Source organism: Procambarus clarkii, chromosome 18 (genome assembly GCF_040958095.1).
Source record: "Procambarus clarkii isolate CNS0578487 chromosome 18, FALCON_Pclarkii_2.0, whole genome shotgun sequence".
Lineage (NCBI taxonomy): Eukaryota > Metazoa > Arthropoda > Malacostraca > Decapoda > Cambaridae > Procambarus > Procambarus clarkii.
Window position 1 is genome coordinate 33,680,454 of NC_091167.1, and position 22,137 is coordinate 33,702,590.

Sequence of the window (22,137 nt, forward strand, 5' to 3'; positions counted from 1 at the left end):
ATACAATTGTGTATATACGTTACATATATATTTAATCCAAATTTATTAATATATAGATAGTGTTTTTTAATGATTAAAATCATGTCTTCCAGACTGTCAATTGAGTGTGCCTCTTCCTCCGGCTAACGTGGTGTTGACGGTCGCCAGCGTCTGGAGCATAAGACTCCAAAATGACGGCCAAGTTCGTGGCCATAGCCATTCAGGACAACCCAAATGGGTGGGGGCCGTGCGACGTGCCCGAGCAGTTCAAAGACATGCCCTACCAGCCCTTCTCCAAGGGCGACAGACTGGGCAAGGTAAGCCCTCCATGCCGCTTCGCCAGCGCCTCCTTCAGTGTCATATTATCTTGTCACGGGTGTATCCAGGGGTGGGATATGCTGCCTTCAGGTATTATCAACAGAATAATAATGCTCAGTGTGGTGACGCCCAGTAATGGGTATGTTTATTTAGTTTTTGATTTATGTGGAATTGTATGGGATGGGTCGACAGTTTTCCATGTGTCTATCGCATGGAAATCGACCCGAACGCGAACTTATAAAATACAGATATTGAGGTATTTTATTATTATATCTAGAGATGGTTGGTTTTAAATCTAAATTATTTAATTGGGTGGCCAAGAATAAGTGTAGCATTTATACTTTGTGAAAGGTAAACTTTGTGGGAAGCATATGGTAGGCACTTGTAGAGTAGATATTGTTCGCCTTACGTGCTTTTGTTCTCGTATTGGCATCCTTGGTAATATTTAGCGTCTTTTCAATATCCCGGACATTTGATGGTGCTACATAGCCTTCCCAGCTTTGGTGCCTTCTTTTAATAATTGGTTACTTTAGATTAGACAGGAGGGCCATCCTGTATGGTAGCTTATTGGTTGAGGTAATGTAATCATGAGAAAAATGCTAATCCAGTATGACTATATAGATTACAGTGCCTAATGGTTAGTATATCTACTTTGCAAACGAGAACCTGGTCTTGGGGTCATTGGCAGGGTGCAGCAATTCAACACTACTCCTTCACTGTTCACGTGTTTGAACAAAGAAATGATTCATATAAAAAAAATGACAGTTTGCATTTTGGGGAAAACATTGTGTTCAATACACACATTAATTTCAGTACCTGACACAAGGTCTAAATCCTAACTTGGTCCCAAGATACCACACCAAGCCTGGCCCCAGGCTGGGCTTGGGAGAGTAGAACTCCTAGTGCCTATGTCAGGTATACTCTAGGTAACTTGAAAAAAAAATTAGTAAATGATGTGTATTGGTAGAATCTTTACTACACAAGTTTATGAGCAGAAAATATTACTGTATATTCTGGCATATGAAATGCACCTCGGTATAAGATGTACCTCTTATTTTACAAGGATATTTTGTGGAAAACAAAAACAATTTTAGCATGTTTTCTTGAAATTTTATAGTGGCATTTTACAACTGACAAAATAAATGGTTTCATGAAGGTAACTGCTGTAAAAATAATATGCAAGACATATTTGGGTCTTATCTGCTGGTGAACACACTGTGCTGTATTTTGTATTATTCAATGAGGAAGAGACTACCTTTTAAGATTTTGTATTAACCTTCCTGTAATATCTTTAGGGATGGTTTATGACTGTTAGACACCATTGGGTCTGACTAGTAACTAAATAGGTGACCATGTGACCTTTGATGAGCCTATGGCTCCTGTCCTCATCGAGGCCACTAAAGTGTTAGTGGCCCTCAGGGTAAATTTAGATAAATGTGGACAGCCACACCCTGAGCTAGGGAAATCTAGATAACCTTAATAGGTTTACTAAACCACACGGGATTACTAAATAGGATTATTAAGTTTTCAGCTGTTGCCCTTCCCTTCCCTGTACAGTGTAACTGTACAAAAACTAGGATTACGTACATTTGCAGTTTACTTCATGCCAGATTTCACAATAAAATATTTCAATGGATAATACAGATTATTTTATGAATTAATGTTTCATTGTTGATCTATGGCTTCAATAATTTTAGTTTTATCTAACTTCAAATCAAATTACATGGAGGAAACAATCCTGCTCTTCCTGTTGTTTTGCTGTACTAGTGTAAAATAGTGTGTCAAATATCAGCAGTAATTCTAATTAATTATCCCTTTTACTAAGGTGTCAGATTGGACTGGTGCTACCTACCAGGATCGTCGATATGCCAGTGAGTATAATGGTTACTTGTTAAAAGTACAAGGTATGAGGTTTTAAGCCAGGGCTATTGTATTACTAAACTTGACTACTTGTGGTCTTTAATAGCAGTAAGTTGAAGATTGTTGTACTGAAATAGCTTATGTGACAGCGGGGTTTTGATTAACTCGTAGCAATTCATATCGGGCACAAACAGCATCGCTGTGTTAGATAATATTTGCTAAAGATTTACGTATAAACAAGCATTTCGGTACTGTACCAGCTAAACCTAATAAATGTGGGCTGTCTTAGTAGGAATTAAAGAGTTCAAAGAGCAAAGAATCTTAACAGGTAGGCTTATAGCATCCTGCTCTGTAAATGTGCAAAAAAAAATGGGTTCATAGACTATTAGTGCATGGAATTTAGTGTGATAAAGAATAGGGGAATATCTTGGATGAATGGCAGGGTGTTTGTTTCCATGTATAGGTAGGATTGCCACTGAGTTTTATTGTTTACATAAGCTCAGTTTCCAGTTTAAATATCTAAATGTGGAAAGACATATTTTTTCTCCCGAGTTAAATTTCTTTTAGCAATGTAATACGGGAAAAAAAGTCATGTAATTTTAGAGATTTTTATTTTATGGTCAGTAGATTGTGTTGAATGAAGTTAAAATTGTTGTTTTTTTCTGACTTCTCTTAATATTTAAGACATTCAGTTTATACTTTTATTTACTAAATAAAGTAGAAACTGAATTGGTTATTCCTTTTTTTCAGTCAAATATCAGTCAACTTTTGGAAGCATGCAACAGTATGCATATTATCATGAAGAGGATGAATCCACTTTCCAGCATGTATACAAGACCAATGTGCCCAAGCCATTATACCAGCGTGGTCGCTACATGCGCAATCAACGTAACCTAAAGAATCAGCGCAACCTGAAGGGCCAGCAAATGCAGGTCCTTGGCAAGGGCAACAAGAGAGAGTAAGTTGTTTAATAGTAGTTAATGGAGGAAGAGTGCAATTTTATTTGTATTTTTTTCTATTGTGTTAATTGTTTCTAGACCAATTACAGTAATGTGTTAAACCATAAATATCTTTGGAGTCTGCACTCGGTGGGCAGCTTGGTCCATGTTTGTGCTCTTATCCTTCCAAATATTGTTGGCTCCCATGAGCCTGTTATCTTTGGTCTTGCAAAAAAAAAAAATGGAAGGTGGACAGAATGAACTTGGTTTCAATTCTCATAATCTAGCCTTATACAGTACAAGGTATTGCAATATGTTCGACTTTTTCTTGTGGGGCTGTTATTTATTGAACATTTGATAATACTGTGTGATGCAGTATTTGCTCATGCATGTAACCGACTTGATGGTTTGAACTTTTCCTCTTTGACTACACAAGTAGTTAACAGATTTCTTCTTTGCATAAAATTAAACTTGAATGTTTTATTCACTCACACTCAAGAATAAAGCTGTAGATTATTGTACGACAAAGTTAACTGCTGGCGGCAATCTGTTAATGTTTTTTTCCGTGCACAATAATCACAAAATTTGATTTTAAATAGGTAGAGACTTTATTAGTTATTACTTATACGTACTCGATGGTGTTTTAATAGTAAATGCTTCAAATTGGTTGTGTGTAACTTTGTATTGGTGTGCTACATGCATGTGTCTGTCTAGTCCTGTGTCTTGAATAGTCTTCAGCTTGGATATCTTCTCCTACCCAGTTCTATTTTAGAACAAAATCGTTTAATCTTCAAGATAGCCTCCATTAACATTATGGTACTGTAATAATTTTGAAATGCACGAAACTCTACAGAGTTAAATGATTGTGCTATCATGATTGGAACACTGTGCTATGTTGCATGTAAGTACATTGTAATTCCACATGTATGTATTTCTTGTATTAAATAAGCATTTGTCTTACCATTTTGTATCGTGGTGCACAAACTTTCAGCAATTCTTGCTGCATCAAAACGTGAAGCAGCATGAGGTTATCTTGATGATTTCGAGGCTTAGTGTCCCCGCGGCCCGGTCCTCGACCAGGCCTCCTTTTTGTTACCCCCCCCAACTTCCAGGTACCTATTTACTGCTAGGTAACAGGAGCATCAGAGTGAAAGAAACATTTTGCCCATTTGTCTCCACCTTCACCGGGGAACAAACCCGGAACCTCAGGACTACGAATCCAAAGCACTGTCCACTTGGCTGTCAGCTGCTGTGTCAAGTACTCTGAATGTTCAGATGACATCATTAAGAAATCCTGTAATGAGAAAATGAAACTTCTGGCAGCATTGGTGAAAGTGTAGAATCTGAAGTAGACGCCACTTAATTTTAATATCTCTGCTAAGGCCTTTACAATATATAAATGAAAAGTGCTAACAGCTTTGTAATGTTAACATTACAAATGAGGTTGCAAGTATTGACATAAATGTGACTTAAGTTCTCACACACCTTGAAAATTGGTGTAAAAGTGCTTACAACACCAAGAAGGGCTGCCTGTACTGAGGATTGAAGTGACTAATGGTATAAAAATTGTAACAGTTTCCTGAGCAAAATTTGGTTGTATTATTTCTACAGCAGGCATCTCCAAAGTATTGGTACTTAGTTGTTCTGTGTGAATTGTCCAGTGGTTTGTCAACCATCTCCTTTGCCAACCATTGGTCATGTATTTATTTATTAGTCCAAATATAACCCTTTTTAAATTTGCTTTCCATTAACTCTAATATCAGTATTATTTCTGCATTTCTCTCATTTATTGACAGTCTTAATATACAGTAATTACAGTACATGGAATTAATATTGTAATTTTCTGTGTACATTTTATATAAGCATGCTAAGTATATAGATGCCAATGGAAACTATCTTTTGAGATTGAATAATTGGAGCCATTCTTGATTAATGAGGAGATATAGTTTTGGATTCCAGAACAAAAACAACTGGCAGAAGCAGCAGTACCAGCGTAATCGTTGGAACCGTGGTGGACATCCCCCCATCAAAAACCGTGATGCTTCAGTTACTGTGCGACCTGAATGGAAGGTGATTGAAGAAATGGACTTTCCTCGGTTGTCAAAGCTGTCATTGCCCAGTGTTGAAGATCCAAAAGACTTGTAAGTGTTCACATTCCTTGTATAACCCATTCAATTTTGTGATTAAAAGTACTGTATAATTTGGTCCTAATATTTGACGTACTGTACATAGTATTATTGGTTCGATATTTTTCCAGGTACCTCTGTGGTTCTCTTGAGTACTATGATAAAGCTTATGATCGTGTAACGGTTAAAAATGAAAAGAAGCTGACTCGTATTAACCGCATCTTCCACAAGGTCACCACCACTGATGACCCAGTAATCCGTCAGGTATGGCTATTAATAAATAAATTTTCAAAGATGGAATTTTATCACTCGGATTGTATACTTCATCTCAGATATTTTGAATAAAGCTGTTTATTAACACTTTCGCGCTCTCGGCGCTCAAAAAAAAACAATACCCCAGATGCTTTCGGCACTTCGCGCGCCTACGCGGTAAGACCGAAAACGTGTACACTCTTTTGACTGTCCTGACAATAATTGAAGGCGCACGTATTTAAATTTGGTATCACTGTGTTCGCAATGAAATTGTCTATAAGAGCATACCTATAAAATGCCGCCCAAGCATAAGGAGTATCAACACCAAATAAAAAACTATGCAGATCACTCGCCGAGAGCGCCAAACAGCAACAAAATGTTTCCACTCTCTTAATGGTTGCGAAGCCTACAGTTGTCCTACATCGCTAATTTTGGTATCATTGGAATCGCAATAAAATTCTCTACACGGACATATGCATATGAATGTTTTAATATAGGTAATTGCCCACCCGCAAGAGTGTGTGAAGTGGAGAGTAGTTAGCCGCGAGTGCACTGGCGAAAACACAGGGGGGAAATCATGCTTGGAAAGTTTATACGTTTCCTGACCCTACTTTTCTATGTACGTATTTCTTTTTTATACCAATGTGTTCGCAATAAAATTTTCTATAAGATGAAATGTATAACATTTGTACAAAGCATGTGTAAGAGAAGCGCCAAATATAGAACCACGTCGCTCAGTATGTGTTCGCGGCAGAAACGAACGCATTGTTTTCGTTCGTTTGATGTTTGTCATGTTTATACTTGTTGAAACATTTTATAATTTGTATGACAGTGATCGCAGTAAAATTCCCTACACAGACATATACATAACACATACAAATATTTCCCACGTGTTGGATATATCAACGGCTAAAGGGAACCCACTGCCACACGCTCGCCACACCCCCAAACATACTTTGTGTATTTTTTTTTTACTCATAGAAGTTTATGTGATATAATATTCATTCTGGTACCAAAAAATTCGCAAATAAATTCTCTACAAAACGTATATAATCTGAGAGTATCCCCATCCATTTCGGTTAAAAAATGGAATTTATAGAAATATTTTTTCGATGGACGAGAAAAGTAGGCTGTTATGCGGAATTCGTAAGAAAAAACGGCGACGAGTTATCTCTAATCTAAAGCGCGAAAGTGTTAACGTCTTGATATTTAAACTTTTTTTTTAGAGCTTTAAATTTGATTAATTTGCAAATGTTTTAATTTTATCTGTGATTATGTACATCCTCTTTGTGTGTTGCTTACTTGAAATGGAAATAACTTGTTAGTAAGATGTCTAATATAAAAAAGAAAATATGGCAGAGATAATTTTTAGCCAAAAATTTATTCTTGTGGTCTTACGTTCATGACTGAAGTATTAGAAGTTTAAATCATTTGGTTTACAGTTGACCAAGACTGAAGATAGTAATGTCTACGCAACGGATGCCATCTTGTCAACCATCATGTGTTGCACTCGATCTAGCAACTCGTGGGATGTGGTCGTCCAGAAAATTGCTGGGAAGCTGTTCTTTGACAAGAGAGATGATTCAGAATTTGGTAAGTTTAATAGATTTTTAGAATTTTGGTTAAATATGCAGGACTGTAATTAGAATACTGTACTGTAACTTCATAATGACATGATATTTTTTCTATTTAAATTTTTATATTACAATAAAGACCCCAGTAACTGGATCTGGGAGGTGGGGGACACTAAAGGTGTGTAAATGTGAATTAATACAATACTTATTTTTTAAGTGGTAAAGAATTTTTCATAATGTGTTGACTTTCCTGCTCTCGGTGCGCGCGCCCGAACCCATCCCAAGGCGGGTTTGGCTGATTCATATCCGGCCCAGCGATTCCTGGGACATGTATACTCTTTCCAGTGTTCTGACCTAAATTTTCGAGCTATGTCGTTCATTTTGATATCAAATTGTTCGCAATCTATAGGTGTGCGATTTAAAACTAGTCCCATAATACTTGAACAATAAATGGAATTTTAACCTTTAAATATTTTTGGATGCTCATCACTACAAGTATTTATAATCTTTCCAGTGTTCTGATCTCGAATTGTCGTGCTACGTCATTCATTATGGTATCAAAATATGTGCAATTTACAAGCTGCTCATTTTAAAATCAGTCCCAGAAAGATCAGATAAAAATTAGAATTTTAACAAATATTTTAATATGATGCAATGTGTGTGATTGGTGTACATTCGTGAGAAAATTTTTAGATGCCCTATACGTGATCACCGGACGAATAGTGTTAATAAAGCTGTGATGCTTAGTTTTTGCCGAGTATAGTACTTCCTCTATAAGATGTGGTAAAGCTGAATAGCTACCAGGCAGCTCTAGTAAACAGAGCTTATCCTGGTCTTCCCTGTCATCCCTTTCAGTTTTTGGTTGCCTGTTTTGTTCTGTTTAGCCATGCAGTTGTTATTTAGAATGCCACTTAATTCATTTATAAATTTATTACTAGTACTTTATCCTACTAATTTGTCAATAGATAAGTCGTCTTCCTAATCTTTGATATATTTGAAAACCCTTATGTCATGACTTAAGCTGTCACTAAGGGGTTAATGTTGCCCTTCTTTCCGTTGTTGCTTTGTTTCGTCCCGAAGTTCATACAGCTTGACTTGGGAAAGCTCTCGGCTTCATCAATTCCTGCCTCACATTCTCCTCTATTTTCATGAAGTTAAGAATATCAGGTTGCCTAGGCAAGCTGATATCCTACCCTAATTACAAAGTTTAATTCAATTAGTGCAAGCATGGGTCTGTTGATAAATTATCCTTACAACAGATAAAATTCCATATGGTGGATATTTATATCCGTACTATAAGTGGCAGGAATAATCTGGCCATTAAAGACGTCAATGAAAGTGACTGGCTAAAATAGATACATTTTTTAACAAGATCTGAATGCTAAAGACTTTCAATCATGCTACCTTGAGGTTACCTTTGAGGTGCATTCCGGGGCTTAGCAGTCCCCGCAGGCCCGGTCATCGACCAGGCCTCCTGGTTGCTGGACTGATCAACCAGGCTGTTGGACGCAGCTGCTCGCAGCCTGACGTATGAGTCACAGCCTGGTTGATCAAGTATCCTTTGGAGGTGTTTGTCAAGTTCTCTCTTGAAGAAGCACTGTGAGGGGTCTGCCAGTTATGCCCCTTGTGTGTAGTGGAAGCTGTGTTGAACAGTCTCGGGCCTCTTGATGTTGATAGAGTTCTCTCTCAGAGTACCTGTAGCTAAGTGTTAGTATCTAGCAATCAAGCATTATTCTTTTCTAATTATAATTGTTAAAAGAATGGGTTATAGTATTAACAAATACTATTTACAAAAAAATATTGAACTACATAATTTTGGTTACTTTGAAATTGATTGAGCACACTTGCTCCTTAAATTTCACTGAGCAGTAGACATTGAAAAAATTCTTTAAATCTAAGATCAGTAGTTCCTGTGATTCAACCCATTCTAGTGTCCATTCCACCCATTCGTATATTCGTATATTCACTCATTCGTATACTCATTCCAGGTTCAATTGCATGTGTAAATTACAGTACACATTTTTTCTTTTAGACTTATTGACTGTGAGTGAAACTTCAAGTGAACCACCACAGGAAGAAGGAAATTCCCTGAATTCTCCTAGAAACTTATCTTTAGAGGCAACCTTCATCAACCACAATTTCTCCCAGCAAGTTCTTCGCAACGTAAGTTTTTCTTCGCTGTCACATTGGAATATTTACATTTGGCCAAGGGATATTAAGGTTACTTGTCATTTGTGTGCAACCTGAAATTTAACATTGTAATTTGTCTTAATTTGACTGAGTAATCTAATTTGAAACTTTTAAGGCAATATTATTGTTGCTATTACAAGCATTATTATTATTATTATTGAGAAAATGAGTAGGAGTCATGAGGAGGATGTTAACCAACTCATTTGATACTCCCAAGCACTCGCAAGTGCTTGGTAGACCAACGCCCTAGACCACTACACCGCAACATGATCAGAGCAATCCTGATTGGGCTTCAGTTGGAAGCCTCAGGATCTATGATCAGTATTGCCATTTGATACTGTGTGTAGACACTACAAAAAGTCCTCATTCTCACTTGTACTGCACCTTGACTGCTGCCTCCATTGAAAGCTGTACTCGCCTAGTTGTTCTTGTGGGGGTTGAGCTCTGGCTCTTTTTCCCTTTACTGTGCTCACTTTCCTTTGTAGTCTTTTGTAACACAGATTACCCACTTGCTGGCTTCCCTCTATATGTTCACAATGTACCCAATTATGTTGTATTTACCTTGTGCTCATGGAGAGTTCTGTTTAAATTTTGTAAAACTCTAATGTGTATGGTGAAGTCTGTGACTCCCTTCACCTTACTGAAATGCCATGCTCTATAACATTTTCACAGCCATTTCCATACTACTGTTAATGTTTTTGGTTGGCTCAAAAGTCTGCTGATGTTGTTGTCTTTACTGTTATTTACCTAATCTAGCCTTTGTATTGCCTTTCCACAGTGATGATAATTTTTACAGCAGACCGATATGCATTTTTGTGCACCCTGTGGAGGCCACTTTTCAAGCACTAATATTCACTTATTGTAAGTGAGAGAGGACTATCAGGGGGAAAGTGCCAAGTCATTACGACTATACAGCACTGGGAAAGGGTCAGGGATAAGGATTTGGGAGGGGACAGGGGGGGGGGGGAAGGAATGGTGCCCAACCACTTGGATAGTCGGGGATTGAGCGCTGACGAGTGATGGTTGCAGTGCTTTCATGGTCCAGGGCTCTTAACCCTTCACGTCCCTTTACAGTACAACATTGTCTTATTGTATGCCACTTGACAAAATACTAAGGGAATCTGATGCCTATTTGAATTCTTTAAATGACTGCTTGCTTTTAAAAAAGTGTCGAAAGAAAACTTACAATGTCAAGGATTGGAAACTTTGTTTCAACCAGTATGACGTCCTTTTAAAACAAGTTTAGTTCAGTTAGTGGTAAAACATTTCTTATTTCTTAGGATGGAAATAGATACAAGTTCGAACACGATAACCCATTCCTTGACGAGGACGAAGAGGACGAGGTGGCCCCTGTTGGTTATCGGTACCGCAAGTGGTGTTTAGGGAATGATATCAACTTGGTGGCCCGCACAGAACATGATTCTGTACAAGCTGCACCTAACAATGAAATCCAGTTCATTAACATTAAGGTTGGTAGTTCTTTTCTCTTAAGGTTTTCGTATTGCTGTAACTTTAGTACAGTACTAACTAGACTAGATTATTTGAAATAATCAAATACTGCCAATATATTTTAGTTCCAAAATATTCTTGTGTGTGGTTTAATGGATTTGATTAATAACAGGCACTGAATGAATGGGATTCCAAGCACTCTGGTGGAGTTGATTGGCGCCAAAAGCTTGATACTCAGCGTGGTGCTGTATTGGCTAATGAACTTAAGAATAATGCTTGTAAGCTTGCCAAGTGGACTGTCCAGGCCATATTAGCAGGATCTGATCAGGTCAAATTTGGGTAAGTTTAAATTTTTTTTGAAAAAGTGACCTAAAAAATTAATATAGTATACAGTGTGAATTTGCTGAAATGAATCTTGTTTTAGCAAATTACTGCTCACTCCAAACAAATTCTGGTTTAGAAAAAAAAAGGAGCGTTCTTGCATCTTAGTTTATTTTCACTTCTACTGTTCACCTTGGCATTTATTTTCACTTTTACTGTTCGTATTGGCCACTTCCAAGCCTTAATAGAAAATGTAAAGAAGCCTACAAAAGAAGACAAGCCAAATTGTTTATCTTTTACTTTATGGTGAGATAGCTTGGAAAGATTGATTTGGTAGTTAGATGTAGCATTTGGTCACCAGATCACTGACACGCATCCACATGTAAAATTTTTCCATATTTATGGGCTCTTGAAATTGTAAACATTGTATTTTTCATCTTTTAATTATGTTTGAATAACCTTTAATAGGTTCATTTAGTGTTGACCAATTTTAAGTAGTGTATTGTGGTGAGCATGTTATTAATGGATTGCTTTAAGTAAACAGCTAGGGCATGGTTAGGGCCTGACCAGCAGGCATGATACTTGGCTAGATTTAGGCAGGCTTTTTTGTTGTATAACATTCTGTAACAAATTGTCCTATCACTCCACAAGATTTCCACCACTCCTTGTGTGAGTAACCCAACCACTTGGGCTGGACGGTAGAGCGACGGTCTCACTTCATGCCGGTTGGCGTTCAATCCCCAATCATCCAAGTGGTTGGGCACCGTTGCTTCACCCTGTCCCATCCCAAATCCTTATCCTGATCCCTTCCTAGTGCTAAATAGTCGTAATGGCTTGGCGCTTTCTCCTGATAGTTTCATTTCTCTTTCCTTGTGTGAGTAGTGGTTTAACTGTTGACAGGTTATCTTGAGAAAACAAATCACAAATCCTTTCCTCTTCCCCTTGCCCCTTTCCTTTTCCCCTTGCTCCTTTCCTTTTCCCCTTGCCCCTTTCCTTTTCCTCTACCTCTTTGCTCCTGCCCTTCCCTCTACATGAGCCTAGCTACTCTCTACTGGTCAGAGGCCTATACATAGTTCTTGCTATTCATAGCAAGTAGAATAGGTCTGTCAGCCAGCCATTTGGTCAACAGATTTCAAAATAAATAAATGTGCAGGCGATAGTCACAATAACGTGGCTGAAGTATGTTGACCAGACCACACACTAGAAATGGAAGGGACGACGACGTTTCGGTCCGTCCTGGACCATTCTCAAGTCGATTGTGAAATTTAATCGATTGTCAAGTCGATTAAATAAATGTGTTTTACATGATCTGATTATTTGTACCTAAATGTTGAAAGGGAAAAAAAACTTGCCCCTTGGATAGGATATCTGAGACGATGAAAATGTCTGCTGAAACAAATTGGGTCTACCCCCATGTACTTGTAGCTCATTTGAGCTAGTTCACATTATACATATATTACATTTTTTTTTTTTTTTTACTGTAGCAAAGTTAGTCTAGCTTTCAGTCTCGTTTTTTCCATGCACAAGATAACCATGCTACAGTATTGATATCCAAATATTTTCCATTAATTGATTAGCCAGTAAAATTCCTGTTTTGTTTTGCACTTGCTTATGATTCCAATTTATCTAAATAATCTAGCTTTATCATCAGTTACACTTGGCACATAACACAATGGCATTCTGCTTACATTATCAAATCATTTGTTAATGCAATTAATCATGTGCACAAAACAGTTTTTCTTCTCTGATCTGCCCAATCTTAATTTTGCATAGTTATTGCTTACATGTTCCATTATTCTTCATCTTAGTGAATTATCATTCAGGTTTCTTTATGAAGATTTTTCTCGCTTTATATTTTATAACCAAATAGTTTAAATTATACATAATAAAATGGAAGTATTATTGAATTATCATTGAATTATGATATAAAAGTCCTATGACCTGTCAGTAAATTGAAGTACAGATATTTATGAAACTAGTTTTTTAGAAGTACAGCATTGCCTTTTCTTCATTTTCCAAGCAATTTGAATCCCTTCCACAAGGTTGTCATGAGTGATGCCAGCAAAAAGTTATAATATGACATGTATTTGTCCATCAACTGTGATTGTTTTGTAATCTCAATCACTTCAAACGTTTTTTTTTTTATATACATTTATGGGCAACATATCAAAATAAAGCTTTAGCTTTGCATTTTTGTACAACCTAATATATTATTAATTCCATATTATAATCAGCCAGGTTTAATAATCAGGGGCCAGATTCACGAAGCAGTTACGCAAGCACTTATTAACCTGTACATCTTTTCTCAATCTTTGGCGGCTTCGTTTACAATAATTAAACTGGTAATGAACTCCGAAGCATCAGGAGGCTGTTTATAACAATAACAACAGTTGACTGGGAAGTTTTCTTGCTTGTAAATTGTTTAATAAATGTAACCACAGCCGTCAAAGATTGAGGAAAGATATACACGTTTGTAAGTAATTGCATAACTGCTTCGTAAATCTGGCCCCAGGTTATTGCCAGTCTGTAGACAACTTGTGCATTGGGCATGAATTAACATCACCACATTATACTTGAATGCTTGTATAATGTTCCCATCTACATTCAATTCAAGGTCAGTAAGGGATTGTAATTAATCGTAACACACGGGCCAGCCTGTGATGTTATTTTGATGTCATTTGTAAAGTATTATGAATAGTATCCTTAAAAATTAATGTATCACACTTGTCGATCCTTTCTGGATAGTTGACTCCTCTCCCCAGGAAAATAGGAAATGGGGGATGTGATATTTTGTAATGCAAATTTGTGTGGTTGTACCATTAGTATCAATATATTCTGCATTTTAGTTACTGTTGATTTTTTTTCTTGCTTCTATACAGTTATGTGTCTCGCGTCAATGTTCGAGACTCGACCAAGCACATGATCTTGGGGACTCAGCAGTTTAGGCCCATGGAGTTTGCCAACCAAATCAACCTAAGTATGGACAATGCCTGGGGTATCCTGCGTTGTATTATTGACATCTGTATGAAGTTGCCTGATGGGAAGTACCTCATAATGAAGGATCCTAACAAGGTAATAAATTTTGTATGCTAATGTTGAAAAAGGATTTTCATACCTCTTAGTGGGAGTATTTATTCTTGGGAGGTGTATTGTGTGAAAAAATGCATTCGTGGGTAATTGTAGTTAAATACCTAACTTCATTTAAATTTACATTCTTTCACCTTTTGAGTTTCTTTCAAATTGTTTAAATGTTATGCAGTATGAAATCTCGACGCTGCGATATATCTGAGAAAATTTCTGATGGAGAATGCCATTACATACAGCTGTGTGTATACTGGTAATGTGAAAATTGGATTGAGCATCAGCTAGGTGCTCGATGTACATCAGTTCAGGTGTACTCTTTTAAGTTGTTACTTGTGAGCATATCAATATCCAAGAGTCAAGCTGGAGGTAAAGCTATTTTGTGGCTTATATTCAGGTATATGATGTGCACGTGTTTTTTGTATACAGTGGTACCTCGGAATGCGATTGTCCCTGTATGCGAGGTTTTCGGAAGGCGAGCAGTATTTACTCCAAAAATTTGTCTCAGAAGGCGAGGGTTACTTCGGGACGCGAGTTTGTTGATACGCGTACAGGCCGACCTAGCGCGTGGTGGTTCGGCGATCGTCGCCCCTCAGTTTACCATTGTCTCGCGCTCAGTGACTACCCTCACATCAATTCTTCTCGCGGATTTTCAGTGTTTTGTTGGATTTTTGGTGATTTGTCTATACAATTTGTTATTATATATCTCACTATGGGTCCCAAGAAAGCCAGTGGTAAGGATAAAGGCCAGAAAGCTCATGTGAGGATGACTATAGAGGAGAAACAAGAGATCATTCGGAAGCATGAGAACGGTACACGTGTTGTTGAACTTTGTAGGCAGTACAACAAAGCCACATCAACAATATGCACTATACTTAAGAAGAAAAATAAGATTATGGGTGCTAAAGTGGCAAAAGGAGTAAGAACATTAACGGCACAAAGACCACAAATACTTGAAGAAGTGGAAAAGTTATTAATTTGGATACACGACAAGGAGTTGAGGGGTGATAGTGTTTCGGAGGCCATTATTTGTGAGAAAGCCAGGGTGTTGCACGAAGACCTTCTAAAGAATACCCCTGCCACGAGTGATGCAGATAAGAAAGAGTTTAAGGCAAGCAGGGGCTGGTTTGAAAAATTTAGAAAGAGAAGTGGTATCCATAGTGTTACAAGGCATGGGGTTATGTGATGTGATTATGGAAGGGGACTCCCCTTCCAAACAGTAACTCCTCTCCTCCCCCCTCCTCACCATCTTCCATACGCCTACAGCACTCGACAGCAAGGTAAGTAATAACTGGAACACAGTTTTGTAGGTTTATTTAGATGAATTAGGTAAATTAGGTATAAAAATTTAGTTTGATGTGGAGTTTTTGGGGTAGTCAGGAACGGATTAATTCATTTCCCTTTATTTCTTATGGGGAAATTAACTTCGGAATGCGAGTTTTCGGAAGGCGAGGCGTCTCCAGGAACGGATTAAACTCGTATTCTGAGGTATGCCTGTATATATAATGTATAAAATTATTATATAGATAAAATTATTATAATGTATAATTATTGTATAAATTCATATTCACTATCAATTCAGTACAGTATATATAATATATAACCTTGTATGGTATAATAAAGTGTGTGACAATAGTGATAAAAGGGGTAGTAGAGGCAAATACTCAAAATATGTGCGAGTCAAATGGCAAGTTTTTCTCTGAATGCTCTATATTCCCTTCTCCAAGGCTATGGGTCCCTACAGTTGCACCAGAAGTGATGCATATACAAGTATCCATGTAGGAAAAATGGAACAAACATAATTCAAATGCTTTTGTAATTCAAGACGTTATGAAAACATGGAATGATAAATATAAATAACCTTTTCTTTGCAGGCAATGATTCGTTTGTATGACATCCCTGACAACACATTTGAGTCAGATGAAGAGGATAATGATAAGCAACCTGGAGAAGAGAGTAAGTATCTACTTTTAAGGTGATTTTAATGTTGAATGATATATAGAGAGACTTTAGTGGCACCAAAAATTTTCTACTTGACATGTATTTTGTTGCAAAAGGATAACTTTATATTGGTTGCTATACACAGGTACTTACTCAAATGTAAATGCTTTTGTGTTATTTTAGTTTCACATTGTTATGTCAGTCTCAAAAAAATGTGGAATCAAATCCTTTTTTTAATGAGGATATGATTAAGTCTAGATTTAAGCTGCAGATTAAATACACAAGTTCCGAGAGTATAAATTTAAACTATTAAAAAATTGATCTTAAGTATGGCTGTTGAGTAATACTGTAGACAGTACGATAAAGTTTTGAAAACTTTACATTTAGAGGACACCAAAATTGTGTTAAGATATTGAAGTAAATGCCTTACATTTTGAGATTGTCATTATGCCCTCAGTATATTTTCCCCCTTGATAAGATTTATGGGGAGAATTGTACTTTAGACATTGTTCATCTTATTCTTTTTTTTTTCTCTAGTATTGGCATCGTAAGTAATATCTAGACGCTTTTAATATCTCACGACAGGTGTTAGTCTTTCTGGAACTTTATTTTATTTTTTTCTCGATAATTACTTATTCCCCTCTCGTTACTTGCTCTACAGACTACTGTGATTTAATCAGTGGCTCTTTGGGGTCTTATAAAAATTGTAACATTTTGCTTGTTTTACAAGTTTGAGATTTGTACACTTGTATACCATATGAATAAAAATGTTGTAAAGTAATGAAATTCAATATAAATGTCTGTGTTAATGGCTTTATTGCCCCAGCAGTTTTACTGATATTTATTTTATTCTAAAATAATATTTCAATATCTTTTCAGCTGAAGACTGAGAGACTAGACAAGTTTGTCTGGCTCTCAATAGATAGCACCAGCATCCAAACAGATTTGCAGCGTTCTTCACATCCAGATCCAAAACGGCTTCTTTGGATATTGTTTCATTTTCTATCTCGGTATATTGTTTTATCATATAAATTAAGATGTCAACATGGATTTTGTATGGTGGTTTTAGAAACGTTGAGTAAAATACAGTTCAGTATATTCAAAATTGCTTTTAATAAACCACTTTATAATAAATTGGAAAAATCTATATTAAGGAAAGACCTGAATATCGTTTTGGGGTTATCGAACATAATGGGTAACATGGATGGAGTTGTAACAAGGGCTATAAATTGTAAGTTAAATGTTCATATACAATGTTTGGCGAATATAAACAGGTACCAAATAGAATAACACCGTCAGGATTCGTCGAGCATTTACGCAACCACTTACGAAAGCTGTACATCTTTCCTCGATCATGGCAGCTTTTTATTTTTATGCTCATTAAGCTATCATTTATAACAATAATAACCTTGGTTTGTGAAGTTTTGAAGCTTGTAAACAGTTTAATAAATGTGAGGAAAAGTGTTGTGATTGAGGAAAGGTGTTCAGGTTATGGAAAATGTGAAAACAACTGCCGTGATTAAGGAAAGGTGTTCAGGTTGTGTAAGTGGTAAGGAAGTCTTTCCTGGGAGACAACAAAAAGCAGTACAACACAACACACAATATCAGTGCAACGGACTAATTAGGGTTGGACTAGTGTCAAAGTTTCATGTCTGTTTTTTATATTCCTCAAATACTGTACTTAACATAGCTTTGCATGTATTTATATACACAGATGCTATGCTGTGTAACATCGCATTTTAAATGCATGTTTTGTGTAAGAAGAAAAATATAAGATCATGTAGTACAAGGAAAATGTTTACAGATACTTTTTTTAGTAGTAGTAGTAGTAGACAAAGTGCACTCCTAGAATAAAATAGCACTGCAGTACAGAACAATGATGCTCTTTCTCTACTGTAATATATGCTTGATATTTCATAAAAATAATATTTAAACAAGAAGTAAATGGCAAATATTTTTAATTTGTTTAAGCCAATACAAAACCGTACTGTATCCTTGACGGTGGGAAGTTATTTTATACTAGTAGAGGAGCAAGAAGTGCCACCAAGTAGTATTTCTAAATTTACCGTTGTTAAAGATTGTCTTTGGGTAGTGCGTCACTTGGATATTGGCGCACTACATGAGCTTGTTAATTAGGAACATTAGTGGACAATGACCTAGATCCAGATTTATTACAATGCACATCAATAAATAACTGTTTAATTCATATTTCTACATATATATTAAACAATATATTTACATTGCTATGACACTATAAATAAAAATTGAACAATTTAAACTTGGTTGAGTTAACAGCTGTCTTGATCATTGAAGAAATTAAAAGTCTGCACATCAACTGGTCATAACCTTAAAATTACTGTAAAGCTGCATGTACTGGGTATTCCTCTTAATATCAAACACACTACTTGTACCTACCTCAAATTTACTCCTAATGCTTGCATCAGCATGGCCAGTTGAACAAAGCTTCATGACAAATATTAGTCTTAATTGATAAGAGTAACTTGCCTCCTCTTAACTCCTCTACATTGATTATGTTGCTATCAGGCATGTTCTTGGAAAATAGATAAATTTATGAAAGAAAATATTTTGGTTATAGAATATAACTTGTATTATGTAAAGGAAGAATGACGGGTAGGCAACTACACCTGTACATGGCAAGACACGTGCCAGCAATGAAAACAAAAACTCCTTTGTGTAGCGAAATACACAATACAGCCTGTACACGCAGTTTTAACAACAATCATTTATTGAAATAATTAGTATTTTTATATATTTTGTTATAGCACTGTTTTAATGTAATTGTTATTAAAGGCCACTGCGTGTCATTTGGTAACCTGGTAGCGAAGTGCTGGTCCAGATTATTGTTCTCCGAAATAACAAGTTCCTTCTGCTTTCAATAAACCTTCATTATGCTGTACTCTGGATAATAATTTCTCATCAAATGTGTAGAATGGCCTGAAATATATACAGTCGCCTCTCACGGGAAGTATTCACTCGTCTTGCTTTATTCTCCTGTTCACCTTCCCTTTGATGGACCATGCCACGGTAATTGGTACTGTGTATGTATAAAAGGCTTGATGACATGGCAAATCTGTCACTCCGACATGCCCCTACCCAGAAGTACATTCAGAAGAAATTATAGCTGTAAACAACTGCACAAACTCGATGATTCACAATGGTCTTTTGTCATGACAAGCAGAGTTAGCAATAAGATGTTATTTGTCATCATTTTCTCTAGTTATGCAGTTCAGGTTTGGGTGCTACTATGCAAGAGAAAACCTCAAATGTAGAGAAGGCTGAAAGTTAATCTCGGATTGCATCACCACACAATTGGAAAACGGCTTGATTTACATTGGTGATACATAGCCTTCCCGGCTTGGTGCCTTCTTTGATAATTACTTACTTGATTTACATTGTCTAGAAAAGCAAAAGCAGTAAGGGAAAAGGAGATATAATTGAAGTAAACAAATGGACGAAAGAGGGATACTATTAATATTGATCTTTAAATTATTAGCACAAAATAGATGGAAACAAACATAGTAAAGTTTACATTAAAGAAATAAGTGTGTGAATGCTGATATGGAAAATATTTCCAAGGTAAGTTGACAGACGTGGGGGTCACTGAGTGGTCAATATGGTCAATGGTAAGTTGCAAGAGCGGTTACAGTTTGGTTTACATTAGGAACGGCCTTGCATGACCCAATAGGCCTTCTGCGGTTTCCTTGATTCTCGTTATCAAAACCAAAAATGGGAAATAACATTTCCCATAGCAAATGGGTTAATTCGTGATCATTTAATGGAAAGAAAACCCTGCCCAGCATAAGGTTCCTCAATTCCATCTATTGTGTGTGCCAAATGAACATCTAATTATAAGAAAACCCTGCCCAGCATAAGGTTCCTCAATTCCATCTATTGTGTGTGCCAAATGAACATCTAATTGTAATTTGGCATGGTTTTTGCTTCCCATTTCACATCATAGAACAGTTAACTACAATACCATAAAATTGTTCTAGATCTTGTCAATTTTGGTTCCAATTCGACTAGGTTGTTATGTCTAGTTTTGGTGTGAAGTCCCCTAATCACAAAGATTCCATTGCATACAAACAGAAGTCACAATAACATGGCTAAAAATTACACACATCTGAAAATAAAGAAATTAAAATGTCTGTCCATCCGAAGTCATTATCAGGTGTAATGTTGCAACCCGTTCTCGCAAATTTAATAAGTCAATATTGACTTATTAAATATGTGCATAGGTGACATACTTAACATAATAGTTTCCCTTGAAAAGCTTCATAGAAAACACCGACCTTACCTAACCTACTTAGTATGTTAAGATAAGCATCTTATTGCTTCGTAATTACAATTATTACCTAACCTATAATAGGTATAGGTTAAGTAATAATTGTAATTACAAAGCAATAAGATGCTTATCTTAAGATACTAACAAGGTTAGGTAAGGTCGGTGTTTTCTATGAATCTTTTTAAGGATATCTATTATGTTTAGTATATCACCTATGCACGTAGGTAATAAGTCAATATTGACTTTACGAATTTGCGAGAACCATGGGAAGGGAGGTGGGGGTGGGAGTGGTAAATAATGTCAATTTCAATTTATAAGATAAGAGTGATATGAGGCGAAAGGTTGAAGAATAGGAGTAAGGTAAGTAGTACAGGAATAGGTTTGAAATATTATACAAGAAAGGGTTGACGTATAAGATAGAGTATAGAAAAGGTATGAAGTATATAGGTTGGGTGTCTTATTCCATTGGATGAAACTATTGACATTTACCCATTATTTGTTGTCTGATTTGGAAAATTTTAAAATGGCTTCTCCGACTTGCTGCTGAGGACTTTAGTTATTTTTTAATACCCATCTGTACTGTCAAACAGATTGTATAGCAATGGGTTCTTTGTGGCCTTTTATGGCTAATACATTTTATCACATGGAATAGGGCCGGATTACCCAAAAGAGAAAGTAGCACATCTGCCTAGGGTCCACCAGCTTTTTTTTTTGGTTCCATAAAAATGGACAAATATCAAGTAATAGTATTCTGAATAATAAATTATTTGCTAACACTGCCTGATTATTTTTTTGTATAATTCCTATAATGAATACGACAACGTGTACAATACAGGAAAAGGAATTAAAACAATTATAGGAATATATGCCCTCAATGTATTCCTCTGCAAAATTATCAATAATATAACATAATTAATCAACACATATTATTATATGAGCTGTCTACACGTATGTGTTTGGCGTTTAAATAGCCACAACGACCAGAGGGTGGGACCATTTTAGTTGTATTGTGTGAGAAGAGTATTCCAAGGGGATGCAATCCGTCCTCGGACCAAGTCCATTCCATCCAGCGTCGACCCCAAAGACGCATTCAACAATTCAACAATTTTTAACATTCTGTTCATTCAAAACATACCTTTTCTCAACTATATATTAATATTATTATATATTAGCATATTGTGCATATTTAGGCACTGGTTAGGTTCGGTTAGGTGTCTGGGTTCTGTTGCCGATTATTTGTATTTGTAGTACGTGGGTGAAGCATTTACAACCCGTCCTCGACTCAAATCCATTACATCCAGCGGCCGATCCCACAGACGTATTCATAAATTTTTACATGCTGTTCATTCAAAAGGAGACTTTTCTCAAATATATATTAATATTATAATATATTAGCATGCTGTACATATATAGACATAGGTTAGGTTAGGTGTTTAGGTTCTATTGGCAATTATTTGTATTTATAGTACGTGGGTGAAGCATTTATAGCGTTGTGATTCGAACAAAATTCGTCAGTGAAACACTTGTTCCGGATATGTTCGAACGTCAGCAGTTGTGAGTCGTGTGTAAACCGCTTTTCATTCATAAACAGGGGGTTTGGCGGGTGCATGGAATCACTTTTGGATCTTTGTTTGGAGGATGGGAGAGTATTTACAGCGTTGTAATTCGAACAAAAGTCCTCAGCTACTTGTTCCGGAAGTGTTCAGACGTCATTAGTTGTGAGTCGTGTATAAACCGTTTTTCATTCATAAACAGGGGTTTGGCAGGTACATCGAATGGCCTTTTGGCCTTTGTTTTATGAGGAC

At 36.5% G+C, this 22,137-nt stretch overlaps 1 protein-coding gene across 1 annotated transcript; it reads left to right on the forward strand.

The window, feature by feature from the left end:
- Positions 1-93: 93 nt before the first annotated feature.
- Positions 94-17,134, forward strand: eIF3d1 (eukaryotic translation initiation factor 3 subunit d1). Its single transcript, XM_045736792.2, has 12 exons — positions 94-296; positions 2,123-2,168; positions 2,908-3,115; positions 5,042-5,236; positions 5,353-5,485; positions 6,916-7,066; positions 9,080-9,210; positions 10,518-10,706; positions 10,859-11,025; positions 13,887-14,079; positions 15,963-16,044; positions 16,909-17,134. The coding sequence occupies exons 1-12, from the start codon at positions 171-173 to the stop codon at positions 16,917-16,919; spliced, it is 1,632 nt and encodes a 543-aa protein (XP_045592748.1). The 5' UTR covers positions 94-170; the 3' UTR covers positions 16,920-17,134.
- Positions 17,135-22,137: the final 5,003 nt, after the last annotated feature.

Excerpts from the sequence above, each read along its gene's own strand:
- eIF3d1 (XM_045736792.2), top strand. The coding sequence starts at position 171 with ATGACGGCCAAGTTCGTGGCCATAGCCATTCAGGACAACCCAAATGGG. Across the intron at positions 7,067-9,079 it reads GAGAGATGATTCAGAATTTG|ACTTATTGACTGTGAGTGAA; the intron begins GTAAGTTTAATA and ends TTTTTCTTTTAG. Across the intron at positions 10,707-10,858 it reads TCCAGTTCATTAACATTAAG|GCACTGAATGAATGGGATTC; the intron begins GTTGGTAGTTCT and ends GATTAATAACAG.